The sequence below is a fragment of the Saimiri boliviensis genome, chromosome 13, assembly GCF_048565385.1.
Source record: "Saimiri boliviensis isolate mSaiBol1 chromosome 13, mSaiBol1.pri, whole genome shotgun sequence".
NCBI lineage: Eukaryota > Metazoa > Chordata > Mammalia > Primates > Cebidae > Saimiri > Saimiri boliviensis.
Genome location: NC_133461.1, coordinates 41,841,710 through 41,865,377, shown reverse-complemented (window position 1 = coordinate 41,865,377; position 23,668 = coordinate 41,841,710). Strand labels below are relative to the sequence as shown.

At 44.0% G+C, this 23,668-nt stretch overlaps 1 protein-coding gene across 9 annotated transcripts in view; it reads left to right on the top strand.

Moving 5' to 3' along the window:
- The window catches only part of FHOD3 (formin homology 2 domain containing 3), a 493,523-nt gene that overhangs the window by 62,169 nt on the left and 407,686 nt on the right, over positions 1 to 23,668 (top strand). For 8 of the 9 annotated variants that reach the window (XM_074383563.1, XM_074383562.1, XM_039463510.2 and 5 more), the window contains exon 3: positions 12,223 to 12,287. The exons of the other annotated variant lie outside the window; for it this stretch is intronic. In XM_074383563.1, coding sequence (XP_074239664.1) covers positions 12,223 to 12,287 — 65 coding nt within the window. The remainder of the gene's footprint in view (positions 1 to 12,222; positions 12,288 to 23,668) is intronic. 9 annotated transcript variants of the gene reach the window in all.

Below are 23,668 nucleotides of genomic sequence, written 5' to 3'. Positions count from 1 at the left end.
TTAGAAATCACAGCTGGATGTGCATCTGGGAAAGGGTGAGAAGAGCCATATGAAGGCCCATCTGCCAGGGTACATGGGTCTCACCAGCTTTGTGATTGACGTGCTTAGGGGAACCTGGGGGATTTGGGACTGGCTCTGCTTTTATTCTTGGACACCTGACTTCTCAGCCTGCATATGGTGGGCTCTGAGGCCCATGAACTTCTGAGGTTTCTGTACAGTTTGTGGGTTTGTGAGATTTTGGTGGGGAAGTATTTCAAAGCCTTCATCAGATTCTCAAAGAGGTCTTTGCATCTCAAAATATCAAGTTTGAAGGAACAAGAAGCAGTTTCTTTTTCTTATAAAAGTTAACCTCACCCATTCACACATTTGTCCACCTTTTCTCTGCGTCTTAGACTGGTAATATGGGAAATCACTGAATAGACTTTAAACATAAGTCTAAAAATTGACTGAACCTAAAAAACCAAACTTAAACAAGCAACCAACAAAACCCCCAAGTTAAGAGAGAGATTCTGGGGAGGCTGTGGAAGGGAAGAAAGGTAGACTTTCCTTGATTTTTTTCCCCTTAAGGCAGTTATCCTGAGCGGAGGGTGCAGGTGTGTTGGCTGAGGCCTTGTGGCTAATCAGTGACAGGTTCGAAGGAGCTCCTGCCTTCATATTACTGTGCAAGGCTCAAAGTGCAGACCATCAAGTTCTGCCCCTGCTCTTAGTGGGGGAGAAAGCTGGCCCTTTCAAACCAAGGGAGCCATTAGGGGTGAGTTCAGCTGGGTTGAGCGGGTAGCCCAGAGCTCCTGTACACCAGATCCAGGTGCCAGAACTGCTGAAGTCTAGGTTCTGGCTTCAGAAGGTTTGGAGTGGGGTTCAGAATCTCACTTCAAAAAAAAAAAAAAAAAAGGCATCCAGACTGGGCATGGTGGCTCACACCTGTAATCCCAGCACTTTGGGATGCCAAGGTGGGTGGATCACTTGAGGTCAGGAGTTTGAGACCAGCCTGGCTGACATGGCAAAACCCCATCCCTACTAAAAATACAAAAAAATAGCTAGGTGTGGTGGCACGTGCCTGTAGTCCCAGCTACTCAGGAGGCTGAGACAGGTGAATCGCTTGAACCTGGGTGGTGGAGGTTATAGTGAGCCGAAATTGCACCACAATACTCCAGCCTGGGTGACAGAGCAAGACTCCATCCCCCGCCCCCCCCCCCCCAAAAAAAAATAGCTGTTCAGGTGGTTGGGTGTTCGTTTGGGAACCCGCAGCCTAGGTTCTCAGTCTTGGAGCATATTGCCACCCCTTGAGGAACTTTAAAGCCCTTCTTGCGACTCCCAGCCTCAGGCCCATGAAATCAGAGCTCGGGGGAGGGGTGGGCCCAGGCAGAGGTGATTTTCAAAGCTCCCAGGTGATTTCAGTGTGCTGTCAAAGTTAAGAAACACTGAGTGAGGAAGACAGCATTCCTGAGAAGTGTTCAGTAAGTCAGGGGAGAATGAAGTAACTCCCATGCTGAATGGACACTGGAATCAAAGGTTCTAAATGTCTTTAAATGCCAGGATGTATGATGGGCAAAGATGACATCAGGTAGGTTTGTGGGTTGGAGTCAGACAGAAGGAAAACAGCCTGCAAAGACAGCCCTCAGAGAACTCCTTAAGTGATGAGGGACTTTGGGTGGGGGTGAGTGGGAAGAACTTGGAGTAGGAGACCTTGGTCAGATGTAACCCCCTGTGGGGACAAGAAGGGAGTGCCCTAATGAACCTAAACCTGGTAGCCGAGGAAGGTGAGTGTATTGGGGTCTTGCCCAGGATTGGGGAAGGAGGGGACTGGGAATCTGGAGCCATGGTGCCAGCTGGTGTAGAGGGGGATGGGAGAATGGAATGGACACGTGGCATTAGGGGAATAGTGCACAGAATGGTGGACTGGTTAGGGAAATAGGTGGTAGAGTGGAGGCAATTTTGAAAAGGGGAGGAGGGGTTTACACCTGTTAGTCTGAGGTTATGGCAAGCCACACACAGGCCAGTGTGGGGTGGCTAGTGAGAAATGTTGACTGGGCACCCTGGTGAGAAGGCTGGAGGACTGGAGAGGCTGGGGGTGTTCCCATGGAGGGAGCTATGGAATCTGGAGGTCTTGTCCCAGAGGGTCAGCCATAGGATCCAGCTGAGGAGAGGACCAGGCCCTGGCTGTAGGAACTAAAAAGTTAGCAGTCACCCAGGTGGCAGCACCCAGAGCCAATGAAACCATAACCCAGGTGTTGTGCATCAGTAAGAGATTTAGGTTTAGCTGCATGTGACAACCCAAATAACAGTGGCTTAAAGTTTTTATGACTATATTTTTATCATGGAAAAAAGTGGGTATTAAGACAATGAAAAGACAAGCCACAGAAAATATTTGAAAAACATATGGATTATGTATCTAAATGGTGGAGTACGTGTATCTTAAATATACAAAGTACTCTTAAAACTTAATAAGAAAACAACCTGATGAAAAATGGGAAAAAGATCTGAGCATATACATCACTAAAGAAGACATTCAGATGTTAATTAAGCATATGGAAAGATATCCAACATTACATGTCAATATAATGTAAAATGTAAATTAAAAAATGAGATACCACTACACACCTTAGAATGGCTAAAATAAAAAACACTTATCACCAAATGCTGGCAAAGATGTGGGGCAACAGGAACCCTCACTCATTGCTGGTGGGAATGCAAAATGACACAGCCACTTTGGAAGACAGCCTGGTAGTTTCTTGAAAAGCTAAACATAGGCTTACCATACAATTTGGCAATCATGCTTCTGGGTATTTACCCAAGTGAGTTGAAAATGTATGTCCATGCAAAAGCCTGCACACATTTTTGCAGCAGCTTTATTCATAATTGCCAAAATTTAAGGAAGATGTCCTTCTGTAGATGAATGGATAAACAAACCATAGTATTCATCTATACCGTGAAGTATTTTTTATTTAGCAATAAAAATAAATGAGCTATCAAGCTAGAAGAGACGTGCGGGAACCTTAAATGCACATTGTGAAGTCAAACCCAGTCTGAAAAAGCTATCTAATGTGAGTCCAACTGTATGACATTCCAAGAAAGGCAAAAGCTACGGAGACTGAAAAGATCCTATTGCCAGGAGTGGGAGCTGATGTTGGGAGATGGATAGGGAGGGATGAATAGGCAAAGCACAGGGGATTCTTACGGCAGTGCCAGCACACTATATGTTAGTGTAATGTTGGATCCAGAACATTATGTATTTGTGAAAACCCATAGAACTGTTCGACATAGTGAATTATAAAGTAAAACTATGGACTTGTTAATGATGTGTCAATGTCAGTTAGTCTATTGTAACAAATGTAACCACACTAATGAAAGATGTTGATAGAAACAGGTGGGTGGGGAGGCGCAGTGTGGATATATGGGAACTTTCTCTATTTTCTATGAAATTGTTCTATACAACTAAAGCCACTCTAAGAAAATCAGTGGATAATGATACAGTTTCAAGGACAGTATGTTGATTCCGTGATACTCTTAAGAACCTGGGCTTGTTTTATCTTTATACCCTACTATCTTTAGGATCTGGATTTTGTCTTTCATGCTCCATCATAGTTACAATGCAGCTGGCCCACACCCCTGCTGTCATATCAAGACAGAGAGGCATGTATTGGTTAGGATGCAATCTTCTCTGTTGCAACCAAGAAAACCCCAAATATGGCAGTTTAAATAAAAGTTTTTTTTCTTGTATAAGATTCCGAATATAGGCAATCTTCTTTGGAACTGTAAAATAGCTACAGCATCCTCAGAACAAGGATTCCATCTCTGGGACCAGGTGGCTGCTTCTACTCTTACCGTCTCATCTGCATCCCAGCCCCGAGAAAGAAGGAAAGGGATGGAGGGAGGGCATGCCCATTCTGTGTGCACTTAGCTTCACTCACATGACTTTGGCCAGAGGCCCACGGGCGCAGTATGAATTGTGGGCTGTATCCAGCTAACCTTTTCCTGCTGTTGCTGTGAATATTAGCTGACAGCTATGGTCCCTGCCTTAGGTGAGAAGAGTGAACAGCAGTGTTGGTGCTGGCTGGGTTTGCCCCTTTTAAAGAGCTTTCCAGAAACCCCACTAGCAACTTTCTCCCATAGTTCACTGATGAGAACTGTGCCACAGTATAGAGTTGCACTTTGTGGAATGTACATTGTCACTCCAAACACAATTGTATTCCTGTTATAAGGCAGAAAGGGAAATGGATACTAGGGGGGTAACCAGCAGCATCTGCCTCTGCAAGGAGAGAAAACATTTTGAAGAATGGGCAGTTGAGGACACTGTGCCACAAAGGCAAGTTGTGAGAGGAGCAAGGCAAGTCTGCGAGCGGTGAGCAGATTTTGGATGTCCTGAAGCGGGAGGAAGCAGAAGAGTGGTGAGGCAGAGGCTGACAAGGAGAGCCTGGGGGCTGAGAAGGAAGGTAGCAGGATTTCCCAGGGGCTAAAATCTGTGAACAGCTTGAACAAGGGCCCTGTACGGGGTATGTGAGGGTGAAAGACAAGAGAAGGAGCTAATCAAGATGTCAAGAACCTCATACCAGACACAAAAATTAACTAAAAACAGACCATAGCCCTAAATGTAAGAGCCAAAACAATGAAACTCCAGAGGAAAACAGGAGCAAGTCTATGACTGAGTTAGGAAAAGTCATGGTTCTTGCCACATGGGCTTTCCGTGTCTTAGATGTGACAATGAAAGCACAAGTGACAGGAGAAAAAATAGTTTGGACTTCATCAAAATTAAAACCTTTTGCTCCCTCAAAAGACTTAACTGATAAAGTGAAAACACAAGCCACAGAACATTTTACAAACACCGAAAATGTTTGTAAATCATATATCCGATATCTGATGACCTTGAAGACGTTAGGCCATGTGAAAGAAGCTAGACAGAAAAGGTGACATACTGTTGAATTTCATTTGTATGCGATGCCCAGAGAAGACACATCTGTAGAGAGACAGAGTAGATTGGTGGTTGCCTCTTGCTGAGTATGGGGACAGGGAGTGATTGCAGATGGGTCTGAGGGTTTTGGGTTTTTCTTTTTTTTGTATTGATGAGAAAGTTAAAAAAAATTAGATTGTAATGACTGTATAACTCTATGAAGATACTAGTAATCAGTGAATTATATCCATAAAACAGGTGAGTTTTATGGCACCTAAATTATACCTCATTAAAGTTTACAGGAAACATGCCAGAGAATGACTGTGGAAGAGGAACAGTGAGCTGGTGACGGGCTGGGCTGGGTGCGGGGAGAAGTTTCAGCTTCTGTGATGAGAGGATATTAGCTGAGTGGAAGTGAACTGAGAAAGTTGATTTTGTCTGTCTCATTTCCTGTTGAAGCAAAGAGGTGAGGGAAACAGGAAGATGAGAGAACCAGACTGGCCTCTCTGAGAAGGTGTCTAGAGAGGTGACCTGCTTTGATAGGTCCCTTTTTGCCAACTGCACAAACTTCATGCTTTGGTCATAGGACGTGTTGCCCGGGGTGCTTCCACCTGGATCCCCGTGTGTCTCAGACTCCTCACACCTTCCCGTTAAAGTAGATGACTTATTCCTCAGAGGCAGACACACTCAGGGTTGCACACACAGGAGGCGCAGACGTTAGCATAATCCCTTGAGAATATTAAAGTGCAACATCACTGGAGCTTTAATGAAGAACAGGAACAAGCATCAAATAATAGCAAATGGATCATTATTGTCAATTCTTGAATGGATGGTGAAGAGAGAATGAGAGAAAGGAATGCCGAGAGAACTGGGAAGAATGAGAAGACACAGACAAAAATGAAGTGAGAGACATACAGAGAGTGAGAGAATATCCAGACATGAAGACAAATGGAATGAGGGACAGGAAGTGGCTGAAAAAAAGAACAGTAATATCAGTAACAAGGGTATTGCCTAACGTTATTCAGCATTTACCACATGCCAGCCATGTCCACAGCATGTTACTTGCATTGATTAATTGAATGCTCACTCTCTCAGGAAAGGCAGATATCATTGTCTTATTTTACAGACAATAAAGCTGAAGCTCAGAGAGGTTAAGTAACTTGTCCGAGATCACACAGCTGGCTTCAGAGTAGATGTTTTTCTACCTCTACAGTCTGCCAGGGGATAATAGAACACACCTGGAGATTAATGTAATGGCAACTGCCTCTCTTGCTTAAACTTTGAGCTTCTGGGCAAGTTAGTCTTAGCTAGCACTATCCTTTTACTAGCTGACGATTGGTTCAAATCCTCCTCCATCTCTTTATCCCTGAGATGGAGTGCTGGTTGAGCCCCTCAGCTCCGGAAGCACAGTAAGAGCTTTTTACTCCTGGGGCAACTGTTGAGGGGCCCTATTCCCTACTTCTGCTGGATGGTGAAACATCTGTTTCTATCCTTGACTGAAACTATAGTTTATTTCTTCTAATTTAAGTCGAAGAATACTCAGGAGGATCAATTCCACTGTTGGTTGCTAGAAAAAGTCACCAAGCTTCTGGCTCTATACCACTCAGCAAAATAATGTAAGCACTTGTTCTTACAGTCACGGAGGACTTTAAATGTTACTCTTGTAAAAAGGTTCCCTTGAGGCACGGGGTCAGAACGGAAACACGCACAGGTTTCTGCGAGTCTTAGTTGGTTAAATCAGGCTTTTTCCAAGACCACTGATATTGTAACAGAAGCCTGTGTATTCTGAGAAGGCAGGACATTTCAGAAAGTTCTTTTAGAGGTAGTACCATCGTGTCCCTGGTACGTGTGCCTCGATTGGGGTTTCCTTGAGTTACTCATCTATTTTAGATAGTTCCTTTGGCACTTTGGGTCACTGGCCTTGGTTGTGGGCAGCCCACTGGTTGTGCTGCCTGCTTTGCTGTCCAGAAGCTGGTGATGTTTCTCTGGCAGTGGCTGTGCTGATAGGAAAGGAATCTGAGTCTCCCTGGGGAGATTAAGGTCAAGCTGAGCCACCTTGCCTTCTGGGTCACTGGATTCTGGGTACTTGGTGCATTCCACTTCATCTTGCTAAAAAACACAGACTCAAAAGGAGTGGCATCTGCAAAACTAACCCAGAATTCTGGTATCAGGGAGAGAAGGATGGCTAAGGTGCTTACAGTGAATACACACTGACAGCCTCTCACTGATTTTTATCTTTGGAATGTGGAATCTCTAGGAAGTTTTATTAGTTAGGGTTCTCCAGAGACACAGAACCAAGAGGATATCTGAGATGGTTTGGCTCTGCGTCCCCAGCCAAACCTCGTCTCAGATTGTAATCTCCAGGTATGGAGGGAGGGACCTGGTGGGAGGTGATTGAATCATGGGGGCAGTTTCCCCCATGCTATTCTCATGATAGTGAGTGAATTCTCATGAGATTTGATGCTTTAAAAGTGTTGGCAGTCCCCCCACCCCGCCACCCCCTGCTTGCTTTCTCTCTGGCCACCTTGTGAAAAAGGTGCTTCTTTCCCTTTCCCTTCCACCATGATTGTAAATTTCCTGAGGGCTTCCCAGCCATGTGGAACTGTGAGTCACTTAAACCCCTTTCCTTATACGTTAGCCAGTCTCAAGCAGTTCTTTAGAGTAGTGTGAAAATAGACCAATACACTATCTATCTGTCTGTCTGTCTATCATCTATCTATGTAATCTATCTATCTAGAGAGATTTATTTTTAAGAAATTGGCTCATGCAATTGTGGGGACTAGCAAATCTGAAATCTGCAGGGCAGGCTAGCAGGCTGGAAATGCAGGTAGGGTTCCTATATTCCTGTCTTAAAGCTCCATATACTTTGTGCATCTCACAGAATACATCTTATATGTATGTAGGGGTTCAGAAAATAATAATAGTCTAAAGATACAGATTGTGAGAGGTTGTCAGTGTGAATTCACTGTAAGTACCTTAGCATCCTTTTCTCCATGAATTGGCACCAGTGAAATGAAGGAGTGAATGAGAGAAGCACACATCTGGGGGGCAGCTCTGTGGAGGTGATAGGGCCACTGACTTTAGGGTCAGACTGCCTGGGCTGAGTCTGAGCTCTGTCACTTTCTAGCTATGTGACTTCATCTCCATTGCTTAACTTTTCTGGGCCTTGATTTCCTTATCTTTGGAATGGCAATAATGTTATCCACCTGCATTTGTCCATTTTCACACTGCTACAAAGACATACCTGAGACTGGGTAATTTTTAAAGAAAAGACTCACAGTTCTGCATGGCCGGAAAGACCTCAGGAAACTTGCAATCACGGCAGAAGGTGAATGAGAAGCAGAGGCACATCTCACATAGTGGCAGGTGAGAGTGAGTGAGAAAGCAAAGTGGGAAAAACCCCTTATAAAACCATCAGATCTTGTGAGAACTCACTATCACAAGAACAGCATGGAGGAAACCAACCCCGGATCCAATCACTTCCCACAGGTCCCTCCCTCACACCTGGGGATTACAAGTCAAGATAAGATTTAGGTGGGGACACAAAGTCTATATCACTATCTCATAGAAATTTTGTGAAGACTAAATCTGTATAAAGTACTTAGAACTTCTTCTGGCACATGATAAGCATTCCATAAATGTTAACAACTATTATTATTTCTGAACCCAAACTGACATAGTGTCCCATGGTGGGGAAGGGAGTGTACCTATGATTCTTTAATTTTCCTTTGAAAATTTTAGCCATGGAAAAAGAAAAGGGTGTATTTGCTAGAAAGGCAGGGATAAAATGATTATCTTTAAACAGATATGATTATTTCTTAACATAAGCCAAAGGACTTAGCAAAAAGATTTTTAGAATCAGTGGTAGCAGGGAAATAGTCATATGTAAAAGAAATACATAAAAATGAATCTCCAATATGTCAGTTTTATCTAATTAGAAAGTATAGTGGTAGAAGGAAGCTACCAAATGTAAAGGGACCTTATGGTGGATGTTTTTTGTTTTATTTAAACATACACACACACATATGTATATCCACCATAAGGTCCCTTTACATTTGGTAGTCTGGTATAATAGTTTTATATATCTATATCTATCTATCTATGTATATATATCACACACACACTATAGAGAGAGAGAGAGAGCGAGCAAGAAATATGTGAAAATAAAACAAGACCAAATAAGGTTTTTCCTAAGAAGTCAAGAAGAATTACATATATATGTATATATAATATATATGTTTTATACATGTATATATAATATATATGGGTGTGAGATATATATATATATATATATATATATGTATATATATATATGTATGTATGTATTATACTGGACTCTCCATAATTCTTGAACTCTTAGGATGAGTATTATGTGGTCCTGTTGTATTATTTTTACATATTGCATAATTTGATTTCCCAAGATTTTCTTAGATGTTTGCATCTTAGGTTTTCAGTTTATCTTTTTGGTTAGGTTTCAGTAGTAAGGTTATACCAGTTCCCTAAAAAACTAGGGACTCTTCTTATCCTTTGTAATCCTTAGAGAAGGTTATACAGTGAGACAGTTGTGCAGCAGAAGGCAGGATGGTGCAGGCAGCCGTGGAGTCAGATTCTGTGCTTTCAGTCCTGCATCTGCTTCCACAAGCCATGTATGCAAGTTACATCATTTCTACAAGCTTTGTTTTCCTTATCTGCAAAATGGACACAGAAGTAGTACCTACATCACAGGTGGGTGGAAGCAGGCATGGGGAAGGGTGAAAGGTCACAGATACCCTGCTGTGGACCTGGCTGAATCTGGCCACACTCTTCACCCACTTGCCTCTTCCTTAGCCAGTCCCCTCCTTTTCTCTGAACTTGGGATCTGGGGCCTCCTCCCCACCTCAGTCTGCTTCCACCATCCTTGGCTCCCAGTTCCATGCAGGTTTCTTCATTTGTAGGATTTTGTGTAGACCAGCAGATAAGGTAGGAGGTAGAATATTGAAGTGGAGGAATTGTAAGTGATTAAACTTCTAAAAATAGGACTTATTTTCTTCTATGCTCTCTTAAATTCCATTAGGATTTAGCTTAGCAAACCAATTGCCTGGTTTCTCAGCACCCGGAAGAGATGACCCTTCCAGGATGGTGGGCTTGCTCTGTCTTGGCAGTCATAGTTTTCACAGAGGGGCCTGGAATCCCAGAGTGACCACCCTGCATGCTCACTGTGGGTCTAGAGAATTCTGTAGGGAAACAAACTTTTCAAAGTGCAACTTTGCAGTTGTTTGAAGATTTAAGAAGGGGCGTCCAATGGGCCCTTTCTGAAATTCTGCAGAACTTGGAGCATTCTGAAATGTCTTCCCTGGCCAGCTCATGCTTTTTCTCTCTCTGGGCATCTACAGCATGTCCTTTGTCTGCAATTTATTTGACATTTACCATTGACTTATAACTGCTGGTAATGTGAATTACAGAAAATCCTTGAGATTGGAAGACAAGGATTTACTGTTTCTAATAGTTAGAGCCTGGCTCCCGGCAGGAGTTCACTGATTTTCTGCTCCCAGCTGCTGCCCCCCTACCCCAGAACACCTTTCTTGGCAAGTCAAACAAAAAGCTGTCTATAATTCAATCTGGTGCATTTAAATCAAAACTTTCTTCTGGTCTGGTGGGAAGAGTCGAAGGAGTATTCATGTCAGGATTTCTGAGACTGAGAGTTTCTTGTTAAAAATAAGGTTTTACAGAAATCTGTGTTTATAGGAATCTTGAACTTGTCTTCTGTAGTCATTGTGTGTTGGCTGCAAGATTCTTGAGACTAATAACTTGCATTTAAAAATGTAAAACAAAGGAAAATGGAGGGGCTCATTGAATTTTGAGGGGACTCTGAGTGCAGATTCTCTACCTGAAGCAGCTGCCCAGCTGGAAGTTACTGTATGCTTTGCAATTATGCAGCTGAGTTTCCTTTTTTCTTTTAAAGAACCTATATTAGTCTGTTCTCATGCTGCCAATAAAGACATAAAGAACAAGAGGTTTAATGAACTCAGAGTTCCTCATAGCTGGGGAGGTCTCACAATTATGACAGGAGGTGAAAGAAGAGCAAAGGCGCTTCTTACATGGTGGCAGGCAAGAGAGTGTGTGCAGGGAAACTGCCCTTTATCAAACCATCAGCTCTCATGAGACTTATTCACTGTCATGAGAACACCCCCCTGATTCAACTACCTTCTATGACTCATGGGGATTATGGGATCTACAATTCAACATGATGTTTGGGTGGAGACACAACCAACCCATATTAGAATCAACAAGCTGTTGTTTAAACCATACTTCTGTCTCTTACCTGGTCGTAAGAATAAAAAATGTAATTGATGTAGTCATTTCTGTGAATTCATAATCACAGCATTAGTAGTGCACCTTGGTGAGATCTGTGTTCACTTCTGTCCAACACAACCACGCACCAGGAGGTGGGAAAGCACTGCCGGATTCTGTTATACATTAAGCTCTGGTGGGGAGAGGTGAGGATGGACAGGGAATCCCACTCCCAAGAGCCCTGCCATGCTACCTGCTACCATGCCCTTGGCTGGCTCTGCTTTTCCTTTGTCCATTGCCTTCCCCTTTTCTCTAAACCTCAAAGCCTTTGTTCCTGTCAGGTAGCCAAGACTCATGTTTTCTCCCCTTCATCTCCTTCTACCGACCGCTCTGTGGCATTCCTCTCTACATAAAGCAGGAGGGGCTCTAGCTGGAGTGGAACTGGGGAGGTCTGCCCTTTTTCTTCCTCACAAGAAATGCAGTGAGAAGGAAGTGGAGGTGAGATGGGGTGTGGTGTAAACTGGCATTTCTGATTGTAAGTAGTCTGAAAGCCTTCTTTTGTCGATTCCCATTTTCCCATAAGAGTATAAGAGAAAAACTAACACAGGCTTGAACTGATACACAGTAAAGCAGTTCTGATGACCCTATCCTGTGTTCCCTTTTCCTATATCTGTCCCTTCCAGAAAAAGGTAAAAATAGCCATGAGAATGATCAAGCAGATTTGTGTTGTTACATTCCAGAAATTTCACTTCACGGACACAGATTTTAAAATTTTCCCAACATGGTCAAGCACGGCTATGTGCAGACTCTGGATGGAATGAGTCGATGGAGCCTGGCAGTGAGGTGCCTGTGCCAATCCAACCAAGTCAGACTTCTTGATTTTATTTTTGTGAAAGGCCTGTGATGTCAACATGACTTCAGGATAGATTCTTGTTCAGTGTGAGTCCCTGCTTCTGTGGATCTCCTCTCAGGTGGGTGTGTCAGAACCTTCACGTGGATTGACAGCACGTGCGGTGTCTCTGCTGACTCCTCTGATGCCCCTGTTTTGTCTCCTGTCTTGTTAGGCGGGGCAAGAAGCACAGCATCATCCTAAGGACGCAGCTGTCGGTGAGGGTCCATGCCTGCATCGGTGAGTGACACCTGCCCTCAGGGACTAAAGGCATGACGGAAAATGCGACTTAACAGGAATCAAATAAAGATTCACTATTATGCTATCTGTTTGTGCTGGCCCTTATCACGGGTTCTTATGGTTTTGGTGAAACAATTTTCAGCAATGATTTTTGAAGGTCTGTTTCATTCTAGCTTCCTCTGCTGTTTTGTTAGTGACTGGAGCGTGAGGTAAGACAGCTTGCTGGTGAGGTTCCTTTTGGCAGTGCTGGGGGAGATGAGGTTCTTCCTGGGGCTGTGCCAATGTGAGCCTCTAGTGATCTTGATCTTGATCACTAGATTGACCTGATCTTCATGTGCCTCCTGGTGGCTCTGTGAGGCGTGCCTGTGGGAAAGTGGAGTCTGGGGCTCTAGACTGTTATCAGGTGACTAAAAGGGAAATCTCAGGTGAGCACAGGGTGAGGGCACATGGGTAGGATACAGGGCCAGATGCTCTTAAGCAAACAAACGTATCTGTGGTTCAGAATGGCTTGCTGTAGGAGGTCCAGTTTCCTCCTGGTCTGGGCCAAGTTGAGGCAAGAATATGTCATAAAAAGGAAAGAAAAAGGAACTAAATTTCGTTTCATGTCTAGAAGTTTTTTGTATCTTAGTAATTTTGCTTTTGTTTAATATACAATGTGGTCTTCATTTAATCTTCTAATCAAAAGAGCATAGATCATCCTGTTGAGTCCTAGTCTGCACCTGAAAGGTATTCATGGGTGGAGTGAGGGAAACTATTTCTGGTCCCCCCTTCACCCAGGGATGGGGAGGGGGAGCAGCTGGGCATGAAGGGAAATCCACATGATTTCACTTCATTTGGTGTGGAGTGAGGTGAGGTTGCAAGTGTCTTGAGTAATAACCTGTGCAGCCAGAGAATAATTGTGCAGGTGACTCAAACTTCAGGGACTGAAAGGTCAGAGTGTCAGGAGGATTGGAAATCTTGTTGGAAACAAAGTAAGATCTGCAGGACCTCCAGCCAACATTGACCGTTCTGCTTCTCAACTACTTGTAGTGCTGAGTAACTAGACAATGTATATAGGCACTTATATTTCATCAGTGGCTTTTTTATTACCTGCTTCATATTTTCCCAGTGATTTCATATGCATAAATTACATCTATCTAAAGGAAAGGTCTGCGACATGACTTTGGATAAACTTCCTCCTTACCCTCATCCCATTTTTAGAACAAATCTTGGTATATAACATGTATTGAACATGTTGAAATTACATGTTGAAACACAGCTGATAACCACTAGAGATTTGGGACATGAAGATGAATTGGCTCTTCCTAGGAATAGTAAGGTGGTAAAAGCAGACTTACATGAAAATGAGCTCGGTCAAAATCCAAATGAGCGAACTCCTTTTAAGGAAACTCATTCCTTTGCAGTATTTCAGGTACTCAAATATTTCGGGTACAGGATTTTTAAAAAACAGCTTCTGTGTTATTGACTTGACTTCTATATCCTATAGTCCCATGTGATAGATGTAAGATGTGTGACATCTTATCCTGTGGCATACTGAGCACTGACAGCCCCTCAAGGCCGCACTCAACTAGGACATACATGCTCCCTGCTCTAGGGGTTGACTTGGGGGCTTATGGAGTCAGTGTCCTCACTCACAAACCTCCTTATGCCAATTGCACTGGTTATCAGAATTATGTAATTTAATGAAATAGTACCAAATATTTCATAACCTAATTAAATATGACTATTTAAAGGTCACTGCTTCTTTGAAAGTTCACTGAATATTTTGGAAAAGACTCAAAATTCATCACTACAAAAGCATTTCTGTCAATGTAAATAGGTTATGATCACTATAAAAGGTGAGAGGGAATATTATAAAAATAGAAGAGGATTCTGCTCTTCATAAGCATCTTCAGTTCTGCTGAACTTCAGAGAAACAGACTAGAAATCAGACCACGTTACTGGAGTGATTTGTAAAAAGGTCTACGTGGAATTCCAATGAGTAGATCCTTATTCAGAGAACCATTTGTGCCTCACCACAGGTAGACTGGCATGTTTTGCCATAATAGCTGTGAGTTCAAAATGTTTTAAGGTCATGTTTACGTTTATGTATTTTTTTACATATTGTTTTCAAAAGGATTTTCTGCTTTAATCAGCTTTACCATTAATTGCCTCAGGCCTGATTACGTCAGATGAGAGGATTCGGCTGTATAAACTAACAACAGCAACCCAAAAAGGAAAAGTTTTTCCTTTGAATTAAAAGTCTTTTTTCCCCTCATTCTATTTCCTACTATTAGCAAGATCTGGAGTAGATTTATTATAATAGCACTAGGTATGATCCTTTGATTATGTATAGAAAATGGGATGTGTGCATCATGTTTATGAAGTACCTTTCCCTATTGTGACATCTTCCTTCCCTCTCTGAATGGCAGTGTTAGATGAGATTTCTTAGGGATAAAGAAAACAATACCTGGAACAATTTTGAGTCAAAATGACAATGGGAAATATGGCAAGGAGAAAATAAGCCTTTTTCATGTCAGTTGTTTTAGTTCTTGTTTCTTCTTAAAGTTATTTACTCTTTACCATGTGGCAAATAAGTGAAATATTAACACTGCAGGCATGGGGCACAGTGGCTGTCGTCTCAGCCAAGCACCACATGCAGCTCCCCTGAAGACTTTCCTTCTACCCATGATTGGACTGGGAGGATCCAGGACCAGATTTGAAATGTTATCAAAGAAATGTCTCAAAAATAATGCTTTCTTCACCCTACATTCTCTTCTCCTTCATTCCTGTTTTCATTAAGTTTAGGAATGTTTAGAATCCAGGACTGCATGTTAATCATTTGGAGGTGACATGCCTTTGGAAGTCTCCAGTGTTCACTTTGGAACCTGGCATCCATTGGGAGGAGAGTGTGGTGAGCCTTTATAGTGAGCAGCCGGGCAACCCTCATGAAAAATGAAGGCCACAGGGGCTCTGCTTTGATGGTTACAGCCAGCAGCTGAAACAGGTCTTTTCTGATAGTGCAGTGGTTCTGAAGCATTTGGCAGGAGGTTGGAATGAGATATTGGTATAGAGAGGCCTCAAGCTTTGTACCTCAGTGCTCATCTCCATGTGATTTTTATTTGTTCGTACATTTTTGGTATGACCAATTGATATTTCAGCCAACGTTGCAGCACTTGCCTTCTTAATCTAGCTTCGATCTTTCAAAGAAATGAAAATTTTGATGGTCATATAGTGGGCATACACTTACAGACATGAATTAAAAAATATATGATAGACATGAGAAGTCTGCATTTTGTGATGTTAGCTAGAGAAAATAAATTTTTTGGTTTCTGAAAAGTGATCCTATTTCCAGACCCCAGAAGAATGTTCAGAGGGCCAACTGGCTCTGACAACTGAATCTCATCCTGAAGAGAAAGGAACTAAAGAATTGTGGGGTAAGGAATGGAATCTAGGATTAAAAAAAAAAAAAGGTTTGAAATCATTAGGCTCCTAAAGTTAATATGTGAGTGTTTTTTACGGGTTGGCTTCAAAGGCATTTTGTTTGGCCAAAAACCTCTGGGCTTCAATTTTCTGAAGCAGATCCTATGTTCCCATTAAGAAAGTAAAACCCTGGCGATTGATTCTCTGGGTTCCAGGAGGCCTGTACTTTCTAGTGTCCAACATTGAGTTAAACAAAAGTGTACAATTTGGGTGAAGATCCAACAATGTCATTTATGCATTCAGCTGTGAAAGGACCCTGGCACAAAGGGTCTTCAGGGGCATTTGAGAATCATATGAGATGATGAGTTCTTCCTGTGAGGGACAGATGAGGCAGGCAGAGGCTGCCAAGAGGGCTAAAGCGACTGACCTCTGCATGAGATGCATCTAATTACTCAGATGGTCAAGTCACAGGGACAAAGGAAACTTAAAGGCAAGAAAATGATGGGAGAGAAAGCCATTTTATCCATTAATGCCAGTTTCCAGCAACAGAAACATCAATAGAACAAACCATCAATGTATAATTTGGAAAGCATTTTTCTCTTGCAGGCCCTATCATGTAGCCATGTGCTTTGCATTAGATTGTTATAGCAAAGAGATGAATTATAAACAGTGGAGAAGGCCAGGCGCGGTGGCTCAAGCCTGTAATCCCAGCACTTTGGGAGGCCGAGGCGGGTGGATCACGAGGTCAAGAGATCGAGACCATCCTGGTCAACATGGTGAAACCCCGTCTCTACTAAAAATACAAAAAATTAGCTGGGCATGGTGGCACGTGCCTGTAATCCCAGCTACTCAGGAGGCTGAGGCAGGAGAATTGCCTGAACCCAGGAGGCGGAGGTTGCGGTGAGCCGAGATCGTGCCATTGCACTCCAGCCTGGGTAACGAGAGCGAAACTCCGTCTCAAAAAAAAAAAAAAAAAAAAAAAAACAGTGGAGCATTTCCTCAGGAAGAACCTTCTAGTGCAAGTGTAACGAAGGGGATTCATCTCATAGCCAGCGATTTAGGAGTGTTGGCTCCCTGGGGCTCTGTGTTGAGCAAGGTCCTGAGGCTGTGTGCAGTCTGAATTGGGAAGGATCCTGCATTGGTACCTGCTTCCACTGATGATGATGGCGATGGTATACATATGTGTGGCATGAGGTGGCAGCTCAGGTGAGGTGCAGGTTTTGACCAGTGCTTTAGCCTCCTATAGCTACAGCATAGGGGTTCCTGGGCTTCTGTGTTTGAAGGGCAGGGAATGGAGCTGTAATTCATGGCCTCTAACCCCTGCCCCCTCTCCTTTCTTCCCAGTCCCTTTCCAGGTTCTGCCTTTCTTCTTCAGCCTGTGAATCTGAGCATGGCTCCTCTCCTACCTCACTGAGTCTTCTGACCAGGCTGGGTGCTACTTTCCCCCACCTCGGGGTGTCTTTCCCTCTAATCAGTTTGAGCTTGTTTCTGGTGGCTGAGCCCTCCTGGCCTGCAGACAGGGCCCGCTCTAGCTTCCTTTTCTGACATTTCGCTTGCCCCTGGGGTGGCCTTTGGAAAATTAGCTGGATTCCCCTGGGGTCCTTACTGCTTCTCGGCTCTGTGTCAGTTTGGAATTTCCATAAAAACTAGAGGTTTCCTATGGGAAATTGCAAATGGCCTTTTTGACCCTCTTGGCCTGACAGCACAAAGGTGCTGTTTCTGTGCTAGCTAATAAAGATGAGGTGCCCGGAGCACTGTATGCTGAGAGACATGAGGCCTGAATGGTGACGTGTGTGTGCTTGGGCACCTGGCCCCTCTGGGTGCTTGCTGTAGGATCCACAGAGATGCAGCTGGTCCTCTGTGATGTACTCTGTGGCAGGCCTCCACATGTTCACTGTATGCTGCAGAAAGGAAGTAAAGCTGGCTGTTTCCTGAGTGGGAGACACCACTACCCTCTCTCCCTCGGTCATTCTTTCCTCTCTTAGCCCACCTGCCCTGCCTCCATTGACTCCAGGCCCTGGACCTGGGCTTCTGGCTGGCTCTGTCCTGCATACCACAAGAGGCTGCTTCTGCTTCTGTCCCACCTCTACCATGCAGCTTTGGTTTGGAGCTGCAGGTGGTCCACCCTCCTTGCCCTGTCTCTGGACATCATGATGGCCAAGCTCACAGTGTCCTGGCGGTGCTCATCCCTGGTGGCATAAGGTGCATTGGGTCATCATACTTCCTGTTTCTGCTCTTCGATGCCAAGATCCTCTAATTTTCCAGAAACTCTGGAAACCATCTCTGATTCTTCCAGAGAGGTTAGTCTTCCTGCAAAGGCTCCTGAGTGGCCAGTTGAAGCCTCAGCAGGAGATGGGTTTGACACCGAGTCTCCCCTTGCAGGAGACTCCCAGTGCTTGGTCCTTTAAAAGAAATTAAAAACCTCCTCTCTTTTACACCCCAAGTCTGCGACCTGTTTCTGCCTGTGGTTCTGTTTTCTAGGTAAAAACAAGCTCTGTGGGTTAATCAAATAAATACCTCCCATCATCTGTTTCCCATTAATCTGTCACAGTTCCCAGGAGGCAGACCCCATGGAGTGTGCATGTGTCTAGAAGACCCTTAGGTCTGGGCTGAGGGAGATTTCTTAGGCAGGTCAGTCTGTCAGCCTCTGTACTCTTGTGTGGGTAGCTGCCTCCAAGGGGCCTTCTGTCAGACTGGAATTGACAGGTATGTCCAATCTCTGTCTCTCCCCCTTGCCCCCCTGCCCCGCCCCTGCTCGCCACTGCAAAAAAAAAAAAAAAAAGGATGGGAGAAGAGATATGGAAAGGATATAAAACATGCTGTCAGGTAGTCTTTTTTTTTTTTTTTTTTTTTTTTGAGATGGAAGTTTCACTCTTGTCGCCTGTGATGGAGTGCAATGGCACGATTTTGGCTCACTGCAACCTCTGCCTTCTGGGTTCCAGAGATTCTCCTGCTTCAGCCTCCCAAGTACCTGGAACTATAGTTGCGCACCATCATGCCTGGCTAATTTTTTGTATTTCTAGTAGAGACGAGGTTTCACCATGTTTGTCAGGCTGGTTTCGAACTCCTGACCTCAGGTGATCCACCCATCTTGGCCTCCGAAAGTGCTGGGATTACAGGCATGAGCCACTGTGCCCAGCCAAGTCTAGTCTTTAAATGCTGGGAGCCATTCAGTTCTGTCACATGTCCTTCCATACAAATGTTATATTCATATGATATATAGGTCGGGATTGATTTCTCACCAAGATGGAAAGAGCAACTAAAGAATGAATTTAAGGAGTGGCTTTGCCATCTATAGACATGCAAACAGAAATACAGGAGATGAATAAAGAGGAGACACACTCTTGAGAGAGGGAGGTAGCATGGAACCTTCCAGATAGGGCTGGAAGCTCAGGTTAGCTCTGGGAATCATGAGGCACCAAGAGAAGCAAAATGGACGGGAACAATGTGAATTGAATCACAGGAAAGAAAGTGTATATCTCAGGGTCTCTTATGACAGCTTCATTTCATATTTGTATTGGCCTTCCCCCAATTTTACTTAAATTATGAATTGCTTCTTTAGGACTCTGTTACCTTTCATCTCTAAGGATCTTGAGGTGTTGGATAATAGAATTGGAGCATTGCCTTAGAGCCATTAGCAGTGTATTTATTCTGCACTGTCCATGTAATTGTTTATATTCTGGTTGGTCACTTACCAAGGAATATGAAACTTTGGCAAACAAAACTGATAATGGAGAATGAAGTCCCATTGATACGGATGCCTGTAGCAGGTGTTACCTGACAAATTTAAATCACATGCTGGCAGTTAGACTCCAAAGTTCCTATCCGGCCAAATGTCAGTTATATCCAGAAAACAACTTCTGATAGGGAAACCACCCTGGTTTTGGGTGGGTTTGACTAGAGTGTCTGTATAAATACCTTCCTCTCACTGGTCTGGTCTGCTTCTGGGGAGTGATGTGAGCCCTTGTGACCGGCTCTGAGTGCTTATGGCTGTCCCCATGAAAAGACAACTTTATTTTTTGGCACTGGACAATCAAAATTTATGTCAGGAAACTAAATGCTTTGTCTTATTTCTAGAAATATTGATTTCCAGAGGGTGTGGGAGTTGAAAAGGAGGATGGATGGTTCAAAAATGTGTTGCCGAAGAAGGTTCTTCAAGGAGTGGATGCATGTCAGTGTCTTTTTCACATCTCAACATTTCTGTTGTGTTAGAAGTACCTGATGGGAAGTATTTTAACTTAGAAAAAAAAAAAACAGATAGAAAGCATTCATAGTTTAGCAAGTCTGCTACCAGTTCAAGCTTTACTTTAAAGGAGGAAAGAAAGGCATTGGAGAATCCTTACAAGCGCTGTCATCTGAAGCCTGTATACTGGAGTAATAGCAACAGAATAACTAAGAAGACAAAGTTAAAATGTTCTGTTTATTATTTAGCATAATTGAAAAAAGGAAACAGATTCTTTTAATTGTTCCCAGAAGTAACATGACTTATCTGTAATCCCAGTAACTGGTTTGTGGGTGTGTGGGCAGCAAGAGTCACTATCTTACAAGGATGTAGAGAAATTGTTGGGGCAAATGATAGAGCCAGCGTTTCCAGTCAATACTTCAGTCATCCATCCATCCATCCATCCATCCATCCATCCATCCATCCCCTTCCCTCCCATTTTCCCTTCCTGCCTTCCTTCCTTCCTTCCCTCCTTCCCTCCTTCCCTCCTTCCCTCCCTCCCTCCCTCTCTCCCTCCCTCCCTCTCTCCCTCCCTCCCTCTCTCTCTCCTTCCCTCCTTCCTTTTCTTCCTCCTTCCCTCCTTCTTTCCTTCCTTTTTCCTTCTTTCTTTCTTTTTTAAAAAAGACTCGAGTCAATGATCACTTTAATAACACTTTTAAATTTAGTTAATGTATTTACAAATACTTCAAAAGTTGTAAAATGCTGCAAAGATTATTAGTTTTAGAGAAACTCTATGAGAAAGCTAAAAAAGAAATCCTATCTACCTCAGCCATTGAAAAAAATGTCCCATGAGCCCTGTTCACTGGCTGACACACTTGCACCTTGGTTCTTTCCCACCCACAGGTTCAGGAGCCCTCGCTACCCATCCTGAGCCACGGTGGGGGCTGAGAAAGGGGGTCCATCAGTGGTGAGGTATTTCTTCATGGCCACGGGGCTGGGACGCCATGGGACTAGGGCTGGAGTCTCTCGATTCCCTGCCCAGATTCTTTGCACTGGCTGGTGCTCCTCTTTTTAGGCCATTGAAACCATCTCTAGCCCTTCTCTACAGATATGATTGCCAAGACCAATGCAGCCTTTCTGGTTTGAGATGTCTGAAAAGTGCTGCCAAAACATCTAAATAGATGTCTCTTGAAACGTTTCTCTAAGTGAAGTTTTAGCAGGCTTCAAAGGATGGTGTTTCGGCTGAGTTCCAGTGTGGTTTACAGATTGCCTTAGAGGAAAGTAAATCAGCTGAGAAAAATGGACTTCACCCCTAAAGAGCTGACTGTGTTTAGGAATGCAGCTAAAATTCCTTCTGAGCCAGGCTGCAGATGCCTGGGAGATGGAGCTGGGGCTTCCACATCCCTTCCAGGCTTCCACTCTGATTGGCTGGACGCCCAGTCTCTTGTTCTGGCTTTACATTGGGAAGTCCCTAGAAATGGGGTCTCTCACTGCACTCTGTCCCTGCTGGCTATAGGAGCTGCCCATGAGGAGGATGAAGATGCCAGGCAGAGGCTGCAAGCCCTCCCTGTTCTGGGTTTGGTGCCTTGGTCCTGATCTGAGCTCTATGAGGTCTGGATTGTGTGTGGGTGGTAGCTTGCTCTTGAGCACGTGAAGGTACGAGTCCTCCCCATTCTGGGTTTGGTGCCTTGGTCCTAGTCTGAGCTCTGTGAGGTCTGTACTCTCTGTGTTGTGGCAGCTTGCTCTTGAGCACATGAAGGTGTGGCTCCTATTATGCCAGATGCAGCATATTGTCTCACCCTCAGAAGGAGATCCCAAATTGTTTGTTGGTTAAATAAAGAAGCTAAAAGGGTCATGGTACTGACAATATTTCTTAGGTTTGATTGGTTTACTTCAGAAATGAATTCCTTTGATAGTTTTCAGGAAGAAGAATAAAAGGCAGCAAGTGTTAAGTACCATATGCTAACAGATTATGCCACGGAAGCACCTCACAGGGGTAGGAAGGATGTGAGAGTAAATAGAGAGTTAAAAAGCTGTGAAAGTGAGTAGACTGTTGTTTTGAGGAGCGTGTCAAGGATGCTCTGGGTGGTATTAGGTGAGTCTGGAATTGCACCGTCCGTGAGTGTTCGTGGCCTGTGCACATGCCGGGCAGGGCTCCGTGGTGCTGGCTGTCGCAGTGGGGCCCAGGTCTCTGGGAGGTTGGAGGTGAGATGGTGGTATTTTGGGGTAGCAGGCTGATGCAAGACTGCTCCTTGGAACAGTTTTGTGGCCTTTCCATTGCAGTGTGTGCTTCATATCTTAGGGGAATGTGGTGGGATGCTGTTGTCCCCCTATGTAATGAGTTGATGGCAGACTTTGACAAGCGAATGAAGAAGAGCTGGGTGCTTCATTAGGGATGGGCTGTGGCTCTGTGACTGCCCACTGCAGCGCTTCTGTTCTCGGAACCAAGCTGGGTCTGGCTGCACTTTTTCAAGGCCCAGTGACAAGAAGCAGACAAAATAGGAAAGAATGGAATTTATTGCTGTAACCAGATATGGGGAGAAGGCTGGAGATAATTTCACCAGACCAACTCAAAGTGTTACAATTTTCCTAGTGCTTATATTGGTGGGGTTATGTGCCTATGTGCAGTATAGCATTTGCCCAAGTCTTTTGGCAACTAATTTTGTTTCAACTAGGTCAGAGGCAAAAATTGCTTTCTAAGTCTGATTCAAAGGGCCCCAGTACCCTCAAGGACTGTCTACTCTGGTACCAGAGTGATTATTTCTATCTTATCTCCTTTATAGCTTCGTCTGGAGAGCTGCCTTAGATTTTCCAATGAATCTATTCAAACAGCTGCCTCTGTTACCCTAATTGTTTCAGATTCTGTCAACCCGATACGGGTCCTGGTGCTAGGAATGTAAGACTGCCCTCTATTATTTTGACTTGCTCCATGTTAGGGAGAAACCTATACAAGGCTCCTACTGACCATATGTTTCATTTCTAGCTTTGATGTCTGGGCACCGATTTCCCCAGGTTTAAGTGTTTGCTCAACGTGAAGGCAATGCTGCGGAAATCTGTCTGTGTAACTAGAGTGCTCTGCAGGCCTGTCTGTGTGTGGTGGTCAGGGGGAATTGGCCTGCCACACTTCCACAGGGAGTGCCCTGTCTGATTATTCACAGGGTGGGTAACTCGGGCAGGCGGCTGTTTCCATGCTGTTACGGGATGGCATTGGGCAGCCCTTCCAGCCCTGCTGTGTCCTGTTCTTGGGCAGGCTTCCTCCTGGGTGGATGACTTGTATGTCCTGGGATGTCACCTAGGAATGGATGGATGGAAGAGATGTAGGAATTTAGATCTGAGGATTCTGTCTGGAAGCAGAGTTGGCGCTGTCCTGAAACACAGTGCTCTCTTGTGGTAGACATCTGAGGCTGGGGGAGTTCTTGGGGCGCTGTGCTGTGTTTGAGTTATGTTCAGGCCTCACTGGCTACTGTTACTGAGCACATGCTATGAGAAAGGTGCTTAACAGAGGTGATTCCATTTATCTTCCTGACACATCCATTATCCTTACTTTACAGAGGGAGAAAGTGAGATTCAAAGAGGTTTGGGAGCTTGCCCAGGGACACAGAGCTAAACTGCAGAGCTCAGATTCACATCCCCACCTGTCTAATTGTTAAATGGAAAAGTTCTGTTTTATTACAATGGGCAATTTGCTTTTTAAAATAGTGTCTTTCTATAAAGGCAGAAAGGGAAATTTCTACTAAGCACTCAATGCTTATACTTCCTACCAGGCACTGAGCGAAGCACTTGACAGGTAGATCTCCTTTAATCCAAACAGTAACCT